This window comes from Aquarana catesbeiana, linkage group LG02, assembly GCF_042186555.1.
Source record: "Aquarana catesbeiana isolate 2022-GZ linkage group LG02, ASM4218655v1, whole genome shotgun sequence".
NCBI lineage: Eukaryota > Metazoa > Chordata > Amphibia > Anura > Ranidae > Aquarana > Aquarana catesbeiana.
Window position 1 is genome coordinate 679514548 of NC_133325.1, and position 11506 is coordinate 679526053.

The 11506-nt window shown below is 37.8% G+C and overlaps 1 protein-coding gene across 1 annotated transcript in view; it reads left to right on the top strand.

Moving 5' to 3' along the window:
- Nucleotides 1-8897, top strand: part of WSCD1 (WSC domain containing 1) — a 348299-nt gene extending 339402 nt beyond the window's left edge. Inside the window, exons 7-9 of the mRNA XM_073616736.1 lie at nt 2723-2887; nt 2976-3176; nt 8173-8897. Of these exons, the coding sequence (XP_073472837.1) occupies nt 2723-2887; nt 2976-3176; nt 8173-8525 (719 nt within the window). The 3' untranslated portion in view covers nt 8526-8897. The remainder of the gene's footprint in view (nt 1-2722; nt 2888-2975; nt 3177-8172) is intronic.
- Nucleotides 8898-11506: the final 2609 nt, after the last annotated feature.

Consider the following 11506-nt stretch of genomic DNA (forward strand, 5'->3'; position numbering starts at 1 on the left):
AAGTGACCATTTGATATTCAATGTAGTATATCCATTGCGTAATCATAGATAAGGAAACCAATTTATGGACTAGACCAACATGTGTTACCATATAGACATCTGATCATCACTGAATGTGTTGGGACCTGCTATACTGAAAATTGCGACTTAGGCAACTGTTAGAACCAGTGATCAGCTGGGAAACTTGGTATTAGAGTAAAATTACCTTTTTGTTCAAAATATTGGGATAGATATTATGCAAGCAACTTTATAGGAAATTTCCCTCCCATCAAATTAACAGTAAAAACTGCATCTTGATTGATATGTGATAAGAGCAGCGAGAGTAGTAATAACATTTAGGGGAAAAAAATTATATTTTTTCTGACATTTCTTACAACCTTAATGAACCTGCAGATCTAACTGTCTATAAATATCCAGATGGTTGGTACTTCTGCAACACTCATACCTTCTGCCCCCACAAAGGCCCTGCTTAAGATTTGATCTTGGATATGAACTGCATACCTGTGTTTTGCTGCTGAACAATATATATTTTCCAGAGACTTGAGTAAAAGCTTAATAGGGGTCCATTCTCACCAAACAGGTGCACGTTATAACATGTACCCACTGGTGTGTGTTGTGTAGAGGCATTGTTACTATGCATCATATTGTGTTTTTTTAATTTGTTTTACTGTATTGAAAAGTCCCAAAAATGGCATTTGATTTAACTTTATGCACTGCAGCACCTTATGATGTCGAGTAGTGTGTTACGCCTTGCTGCAAACATAAAATGTACAATTGTTCAGCATATTTGCTTGAACTGAAATAATACGGCATAGGGCAAATTACCTTCTCTATACACTAAGCATTGGTGTGAATGGGCCCCGAAAATGGGCCTAACCTCAGTCCTGTTTTGTCTACTCAAATGCAGCTATATACAATGTAATAGATTTATTTTAGAAATGTATGCAGTGGCTTATCTTAAGCTCTCACATATGCATCTGGAGCACAGACCTCACATTTGTCCTGGAATCAAGGATATTGATTTGTTAAATAATAACTCGGTGACACATTTTCACCTCCATGTTTTTCACAGATGAAATAGCAGTACTCTGACACAAGTCAGAGCCACCAAGTAAATCTTTTTCAATAATGCATGCATCCTTAGGCATAGCTGCTTGTTCTTTGTATCAGCTTATGCACTGAGCTGAGCTGGAGCTTGATTCCTAGTCCAGCTGAGAGGTAGAATGAATTCTCTAATAAACAATCTGAATGGGTCACAGGTCTCTTGTTAGTCTATGCTGCATCATAAAAATGAGCTCCTTGACTTTCAATGATTTGTTGATGACCCTAATGAAGGACTACATCCTTTGAATTTTCCCCTGAATGTCATTTTCAAAACAGGCTGTAAATGTGCTCAGAAATAAGAAGAACAGACAGCACAGATATAACAGGTGTTGGTTGTAATATCTATGCTTATTGCAGCCAACATCTTGCTTGAGCTAAAACAACTATTTAATGGGATCTTGACCTAAAGATGTAAATGTTAATCCCTGGTATATATAAAGGAATAATATAAATCTCTTTTGGGTACATACATATTACACTTTAAATGGGACCTGTCATAATAAATACTAAAGGTTAATGAATGGTTTAGATGGTAAACCTACCTAAAAAAAAAAACGATTTTTGTGGTCGTCGGTCAATTTAATTTTCTGCTGGCTTTGATTTCTCAGAGGATCCAACAACAAGAGCTGCTGTGAAATTACCAAGTTCTTATCCCTCCTTGAACATCATCATCACCACTGTGGTTGTTATGATGCAAAGTGTAGAATTCAATCAGGGTATGTTTGCTGGACTTTGAATTCAGTAAAGATCTTGCTATTGGCGTTCCATGGAAATATAAGGGATAATTCAACCTAAATCTATCCCCTCAAAATGGAAATGTTTACCTTCAGATGGACTTATCTTTAAAGGAAACCTGTATTTTTTCCATACTTGGCAAAGTATTACATTCACTGGATAGCAACTACAGTAACATGCCTGTATCTACCTTCTATGCACTCCTCCAATGCCTTGATTACTTGCCGGAGATCGCCCCAAAAGTGCTGTGTAAATTCTAACCTTAGACTGAGCTAGAGTTTATGTATGGTTAAGGACACAACTCCTCCACCCAAGTGACATCACTCAGGCTTAATGGTTGGGTACTCAAACACTGAGACCTACATTGTGTGAGACAGTGTTGAAAGTCCCATGCCCTTCCCTCCCATACCTGGAATGAGCAAGTGGTTCTCAAGACTCCTGCAGGCAATATTGATAGTGGTGAGTAAGTGAAAGGAAAGAAAATGCTACTTGCAATGCCTTGTTACTTTTACCTAAATGGACAGTGATCATGAAAGCACATGCTTGACACACCAAGACTGATATGCCTATATATACCTATTTCATTATTGCATTCCTTTTACTCTGCATGATTGCATCATATTGTATTGTATGATGTTAATATACTGTATTAATGACAAGGCCTACTTCTTTGTTTCATAATAATACTAATTAAGCTACAGTTCTAATTTCTGGTGCATGTAGCTTTCAACTCAACTGGCAATCCACCATTTCAGTTTGGTTATTGTATGTTTCTGTTCACTCTTTTGACTAGTTTGTTTCAAGTTAAGGGCCGTTTTAAACTGACTCACACATACAGCATGTACCTGCATGGTAATTTTATAGTACTCATTTTCTTTTTAAGATACAAGATGTACAACTCGAAAGTTTCTACCTACGAAGTCCAAAGTCTTTGTTGCCTTGTCAAGCTTCCCTGGAGCTGGAAACACATGGGTGAGACACCTGATAGAGCATGCTACTGGATTCTACACTGGAAGTTACTATTTTGATGGGACCTTGTACAACAAAGGTGAAACTACTAAGACTTGGCCATTTTTTTTTAAACCGAACACTGGGGTTACATGACTAAAATAACTTGCTGCTTTTGATTTGCTCAGGTTTCAAAGGAGAAAAAGATCACTGGAGGAGCGGACGAACTGTATGTGTCAAAACTCATGAAAGTGGTAAAAGAGAAATTGAAATGTATGATTCCTCGATTTTACTAATTCGCAACCCTTATAAAGCCTTGATGGCAGAATTCAACAGGAAGTGTGCAGGACACCTGGGATATGCAACCGAGAGGCACTGGAAAAGTAAAGGTAAGATTTTAAGTAGGTAACACACTGTTTTAGAATGACAAAAAAAAACAAAACCTGGACCTTAATGTACAATAAATAACACAATGAAGCACTTTTTTTCTTATGTAAGCTTGTTTTAGCTTTTTGATTGCTATGACATAGTATATATGTCAGTAGTCATCTAAGAGTGAATACATCCCTGAGGCAGATGCTGCTCAATGAACAGTTATGAACACTTCAGGGGAGTATTTGCACTGCAAAGAAGGTAAATAAAGTGGCCAATGGTCAGGCCACAGATATATATCTGAGTCTATATGTACCTGTTACGTTTGATAAGCTGGAAAAAGAGCATGTGCAAGAACACATTTCCAAGAAAATCGTACAGTATTTTTATGAATAGAAGGCTATTTAAAAGAAACAAAAAGGGCATTAAGCCCAACTCACAAAGGTGCATAGAGGAAAGAGACCGCTGCTCGGTTGCTACTCCAAAATCTTCCCATAGGGTGGGGTGCACGCCCTGCCACTGCAGCAGAAATCATGGAACAGGAAACTTTGGATTGGCAGCACACCCACACACAAAATATAGTTGAATTCCTTTATTGAAAATTGTAAATAATGGTAAAAGCAATGGATAGGTATAGGCAGGGGAAAGGCAGGTAGGTTGACGTGTTTCATACTATAGAAGGGCTTTTACAAAGCCCTTCTATAGTGTGAAACGCATCAACCTACCTGCCTTTCACCTGCCTGTACCTATATATTGCTTTTACCATTATTTACAATTTTCAATAAAGGAATTCAACTACATCTTGTGTGTGGGTGTGCTGCCGATCCAAAGTTTCCTATTCACAAAGGTGCATGTCTTATTTTAATTCATTTTTAAAAAAACTGTTCCATTTATGAATATGAATTTTGCTTAGGTATGGGTTTATAGTTTTATCACGTGTTTATAACCTTCTTTTTACATTTTATTTTAGCCTACAATGCATTTCCTTAATAGAGACCTCACTGAAACTTATAGATATCATCAACTTGAACCTGGCAATATTGTAAAGCTGAACTCCAGTCAGCTGAAAAGGTTAGGAAACTAGTGCCCCTTTCCTGTGCACAACAATAGCTGCTCATATACCTATAATAGTTATATATAGTGTATACAAATAAATAAATATTTAACTATATAAATGAATAAAGATTTATACAATAATCTAGGAGGTGAAATACTTGTCTTAACCACTTCAGCTCTGGAAGGTTTACCCCCTTCATGACCAGGCCATTTTTTGCGATACTGCACTGCGTCACTTTAACTGGCCATTGCGCGGTCGTGCGACACTGTGCCCAAATAAAATTTATGTACTTTTTCCCCACTTTTTGTGCTATTTGATCACCTCTGCGGTTTTTAATTTTTGCGATTTAAACAAAAAAAAACAACAATTTTGAAAAAAAAATATATTTTTTATTTTATGCTATAAAACACATCCAATAAAAAATAAAATAAAATAAAATTTCTTTTAAGCCCAATATGTATTCTGCTACATATTTTTGATTAAAAAAAAATGCCAAAAAGTGTATATTGATTGGTTTGCGCAAAAATTATAGTGTCTACAAACTATAGGATATATTTATGTAATTTTTATTTATATATATTTTTTTTTTTACTAGTAGTGGTGGCAATTAGCGACTTATAGCGGGACTGCAACATTGTAGCGGACAAATCAGACACTGACACTTTTTACATTTTTTGGGGGGCCAGTGACACTAATACAGTGATCAGTGCTAAAAATATGCACTGTCACTGTACTAATGACACTGGCAGGGAAGGGGTTAACTGTGGGGAGGTGCTTGTACTGTGGGAAGGCAGAAATCCATGTTCCTCCTTAGCAGAAACACAGGATCAGTACCTTCCCTACTGACTGAATGGCGATCTGCCTTGTTTACATAAGGAGACCACTGTTCTCCTTCTCACGGGAATGATCGGCGGGTCCCAGGCCAAAGGATAAAAGAGTCCAAATTAACCTATTAGTTCCTACTAAAAATACAGCAAACATTTTGTGGGTCAGAAGAAACTTCCCCTCATCAGATCTTTAATTTAAGGTAAAAACCTTGAGTGGACTCAAATTAGAGCTTTCCCGTGTGAATCTGTGTATGGAAGATAATTGCTGGATCAAGAGAGTTACTGGCTGGCAGGATCTGCAGGAGCAATCAAGATTACCAATATGTTAGCAGGCCCTCAATATCCCCATGAGTGAAAAAAAAAAAAAACATATGTGATAATGTTTTTGACATATACAAACTAAATACCTACAAAAGTGATAACTGTATGGTAAATTCAGCTGATCAGCACTGTAATCCTTTAAAGCAGAGCTCCACCCAAAATGGGAAGCTCCGCCTGGTTGTTTCTTCCCCCCATCTGCTGCCATATTTGGCACCGTTTGGGGGGGAGCGGGTACCTGTTTTTGACATGTACCCCCTCCCCACTTCCGGGAGACCTTGCCAAAGCTTCACTGCTGGTTTTCCTTACAAGAAATGGCGGCGGCCCTTGAAAAATTGGCTGGGGTGCTAACATTTCAGGATCCCTGAACAGGTAAGTGTCCTGATATTAAAAGTCAGCAGCTACAGTAATTTTAGCTGCTAACTTTGAATTGTTAGAGGAGCTTTGCTTTAAGTACACTGAAAAATCCTGTTTCAATTGTACAAAACAAAAAAAATATTGTATGGCTATGGAAATACTGCTTGAGTTCATGTTTTTTGTGAGCTAAGTCTTTCATGACCTATATGAACAACAAATGGCATAGGTTTACCAGACAATATAAGCTTTATAATTAACTGTCAACTGATAAAATGATAATGTATAGGTCTAGGATTAACAAGTGCTAAAGGGAGGTAGCTTAGCCCTATCTGGCTCTCTACCTAATAATTACTGCAGCTACAATAAACCAAACTGTTCCTATCTTATCTATGTGAAAACCTCATCAACAAGCCAATTAACTTTTCAAATATAGCCTTTTTGTTTTCATTTCATATTTTAGTTTAGACCCAGTTATGTCATCATTGGGTATCACCAACACAAACTGCAACAATAGTCCTGCGCATGAGTGAGATATCCAAATAGGAAATGTTGCTCTGTTGCAGAGATGGATAATTCTCTTGAAGTCTTGCTGCCCTCTAGGACTGGGGTTGTTCTCAGAACACTGTAAAGTAGATGAAAGAAATAGGGCACACTGGCCTAATACATTATCCCACACAATTTTTTTAGGAATAAGTAAAATAAATAAGTACTGCTTACAAACATAAGTCGTAAAAGAGCTCATCGGGCCACTCAACGTGGTAACACTCTCCCACACTCTCTGATAACTCGAGCATAGGGCAGACCTCACCAGGGTCCCTGCCTACTGACACGTTTCGAAGGTATGTCCTTCTTAGCTTTTACTACCTATGTTTGTGAGTAGTACTTATTTATTTTACTGACTCTTAATAATATTTTGTGGGATAATGCACTAAGCCAGTGTGCCCTCTTTCACCTATCATCATGGGTCTCTGTGCTCCGCTATGTAATGCAGACAAGACCTTGGCTAATGGGAGTGGGCATCGGGATATAACTTCTTAAAAATATCACAGCACCCTATCTCAGTACTTCTCCCAAGAACACTCAACAATGATGCAAGCAGTGGGCTGGTTCTTGGGAGGTGTTATGCAAAATGTTGAAATGCCTTGATGGTAAATGTCAGTCTTGAGGAGTGTACAAAGTTTATAGAGGAGTCCCACCTAAGCTATAGCACTCCTGTTTCTGTTTTTCTTTCATTTCCATCACAAAACTCCTCTCTTACCCTTAGCTGGGCAGTGCATAGCATGAACTGACTTCCTAACCTGCAGTAAGCAATCTCTAAACCATGCATGGATTTGTTGTTTACTGTGAAGGTAGTAGGTTAAAAGCAGTTGGAGCCTACTATTTTTAACCTTGATACAAAATTCTATAAATACATGCATGCTAAAGAATTTTAGTAAAAGGAAAAGTAACTGTATTTCCAAAGGCAAAAAAAAAAACAAGAACACAGCTTGAGCCAGTACAGAAGGTAAAGGTAGAAAAAAGCAAAGAAAAAAAACAAGAAATAAACAGGATATCCAACAGGCATGCAGAACCGAAATCATGTTTTCAATTTGCATAACCAACAAAAGTGAATTACTTGTATTTATAATTATTTAAATGTCACAGTCTGATGCAGGAGCGTGACTTACAGCTATGGATGAATCACCTCATAATTGACAGCAGGATGCAGAATGCTTAAATAATCTTGATGTTTGAAGCTTTCTATTGAACAAAACTGGCATATGTATATATATATTCTTTCTATCTTTTATATATACAGATTTTTTTATGCAAACATCCCCACCACCATCTTCCTGACCTCATGACCAATGTAAATAGTGATAAATAAATTTGAATTAAAATTTCCCTGAAATCTTGTCAAAAATTAGGAGATTTGGTTGAGATTTTGGTGAAGTGCATTGGAGACAATTGAAAAGGTAGTTTTTTTAGAGTGCAGTGGGCTCTGAAAGGCCCAGGAGATGCTCCTTTCAACTGTCCTGGGCCTTTCTATGCCTCCTCCTATTTTATTTTAAAAAGGTGACAGTATAAAAAAGTAAGATAAAAATGTGAAATTGACATTACCCAAATAATGATCAAATACACAGAAAAGAGGAAAAAACATAAAGAACCCCATTTGAAAAAAATAAATAAAATCTAAATAAGAACTTTTAAAAGAAAATTTTTCAAAACTCAATTTACTCACTCGCCCTGGATGTGTCTTCCCTGAATGTGCCTTCTTTGTAAGAACCAAGATGGCAGCTCCCCTGAAGGGGAATAGCTTGATCATAGGTGACAGACTAGAGCAGAGTTTTTGTGAACTAATTATGTAGAGGTGAATTGTTTATCCACTAAATTGTTCATATTTGACCAAGTTAAAAAGAACTGGAAACCTACTTTGGCCAAAAATTACTTTCTTTGTCTTTCATCTTTTTCCAGAATGGCCAGAATTTGTTAATAGCTATGCATCCTGGTGGGCCTCGCATGCATTGGATTGGCTTCAGTATGGAAAGAAACTGTTGGTGGTCCACTATGAAGACTTAAAGAAGGACCTTATTGAAAAGTTAAAGGAAATGGTAACTTTTCTCAACCTACCAATAAATGAAGATCGCTTCCTTTGTGTGGAGAACAACAAAGATGGGAACTTCAAACGGCTAGGCTCCAGCCAAACAGTCTTGGATCCTTTCACGAGAGAGATGAAAAATGTAATCAATGGATATATCAGGACGGTAGATAAAGCCCTTAGGTCCAGGAACTTTACAGGCTTACCAGAAGAATATATGCCAAGATGATATCTGGAGAACAAGCTTTTCCAAACGTATTATGTTACTGGCCACTGCAGAATCTCTCCACTGTTCTTTGAGCTTCAGAGAAACCCAATGTTTAAAATAGAATCAGAGTAAAGAATAGTAGAGAGCTGGCTATAGACCAAGGCTAATGCTTTTAGCATATTTTCTATAGTGTGTTCCTCATTTCTACCTATTGCTGGGAGTTGGACAGTTGTATACTGTGTCTTCTGGAACCGGTTCCTTTTGTTAATATGTGCTGCCTTCTAGCAATACTTTTCAGAAGTAGTTTGTGGCAGTGCCTGAATCTTAAAAAAATGTAATGATTTCATTTTCTGTATATAAAAAAATAAAAATAAAGATGAAAGCAGATATGGGCATGTTTTCATTAAACATATCCAGTGTGTGTGTGTGTATGTGTGTATATAGATACAGTAGATAGATAGATAGATAGATAGATAGATAGATAGATAGATAGATAGATAGATAGATAGATAGATAGATGAAATTGAAATTGGAGGTTGAAAAAAATTGAAAAAGCTACTCTATTCATGACTGACTGACACTCTGTATAAGCTATATATGGAATTGTGTGCAAGGAGGTGGAAAAAAGAATGTTGCTATCAAGAAAATACAACTTTGTAAGACATCTCCAAGAATCCTTGAGTTATTACATAAATTCACATTATATATTTCATTACCACTGTGGGTTTAAAAAAATAATTTATTATTCAGTTGGTTTAAAGATATTGGTTTGCTTCACCTATCTTGTTGCTAGTGGGGAAAAAAAAAAAAAAAAAAAAAAATATATATATATATATATATATATATATATATATATATATATACACACAGTATCTCACAAAAGTGAGTACACCCCTAACATTTTTGTAAATATTTTATTATAACTTTTCATGTGACAACAATGAAGAAATTACACTTTTCTCCAATGTAAAGTAGTGAGTGTACAGCTTGAATAACAGTGACAATTTGCTGTCCCCTCAAAATAACTCAACACACAGCCATTAATGTCTAAACCGCTGGCAACCAAAGTGAGTACACCCCTAGGTGAAAATGTCCAAATTGGGCCCAATAAGCCATTTTTCCTCCCCGGTGTCATGTGACTCGTTAATGTTACAATGTAACAGGTCTGAATGGGAAGATGTGTTAAATTTGGTGTTATCGTTCTCACTCTCTCATACTGGACACTGGAAGTTCAACATGGCACCTCATGGCAAAGAACTCTCTGAGGATCTGAAAAAAATAATTGCTGCTCTACATAAAGATGGCCTAGGCTATAAGAAGAATGCCAAGACCCTGAAACTGAGCTGCAGCATCGGTGGCCAAGACCATACAGTGGTTTAACAGGACAGGTTCCACTCAGAACAGGCCTCGCCATGGTCGACCAAAGAAGTTGAGTGCACGTATTCAGCGTCATATCGAGAGGTTGTCTTTGGGAAATAGAGTGTTGCCAGCATTGCTGAAGAAGTTGAAGGGGTGGGGGGTCAGCCTGTCAGTTCTCAGACCATATGCCACACACTGCATTAAATTGGTCTGCCTGGCTGTCGTCTCAGAAGGAAACCTCTTCTAAAGATGATGAACAAGAAAGCCCACAAACAGTTTGCTGGGGACAAGCAGACTAAGGACATGGATTACCGGAACCATTTCCTTTGGTCTGATGAGACCAAGATAAACTTATTTGGTTCAGACGGTGTCAAGCGTGTGTGGCGACAACCAGGTAAGGAGTACAAAGAATGTGTGTCTTGCCTACAGTCAAGCATGGTGGTGGGAGTGTCATGGTCTGGGGCTGCATGAATGCTACCAGCACTGGGGAGCTACAGTTCATTGTTCATAGAGGGAACCATGAATGCCAACATGTACTGTGACATACTGAAGCAGAGCATGATCCCCTCCATTCGGAGACTGGGCCGCAGGGCAGTATTCCAACATGATAACGACCCCAAACACACCTCCAAGATCCAAGATGACCACTGCCTTGCTAAAGAAGCTGAGGGTAAAGGTTATGGACTGGCCAAGCATGTCTCCAGACCTAAACCCTATTAAGCATCCTCAAACGGAAGGTGGAAGAGCGCAAGGTCTCTAACATCCACCAGCCCCGTGATGTCATCATGGAGAAGTGGAAGAGGACTCCAGTGGCAACCTGTGAAGCTCTGAACTCCATGCCCAAGAAGGTTAAGGCAGTGCTGGAAAGTAATAGTGGCCACACAAAATATTGACACTTTGGGCCCAATGTGGACATTTTCACTTAGGGGTGTACTCACTTTTGTTGCCAGCGGTTTAGACATTAACCACTTAAGGACCGAGCCTCTTTCTGAGATTTGGTGTTTACAAGTTAAAAACTGTTTTTTTTTGCTAGAAAATTACTCAGAACCCCCAAACATTATATATATTTTTTCTAACACCCTAGAGAATAAAATGGCAGTCGTTGTAATACCTTCTGCAGCGATACCTCACATGTGTGGTTTGAACACCATTTTCATATGCGGGCGCTCCTCATGTATGTGTTCACTTCTGCATGCGTGCTCGGCAGGGAGGGGCACGTTTAAATTTTTTTTTTTTTTCTTATTTATTTTACCTTTTATTTTTTATTTTTACACTGTTCTTTAAAAAAAATGTGTCACTTTTATTCATATTACAAGGAATGTAAACATCCCTTGTAATAGAAAAAAAGCATGACTGGACCTCTTAAATATGAGATTTGGGGTCAAAAAGACCTCAGATCTCAAAAATATTAATGAAAAAATAGTAAATTTAGTGAAAAAACAACTCCTGTATTCTCTTAAAAAATGTTCTCATAAAACGTGTTGTAAACAGAAACACCGCTGTGCAGATGCTTTGCACAGAGCCAAAACTGGGAGTCAGAGGTGGTCTTTGAGCATAGACCTGTCAAATTAATTAGTTACCATAGGTTCATTGATGACCTGTTCATGGTCTGGAGGGATGATGAAGGAAGTCTCCTCTCCTTC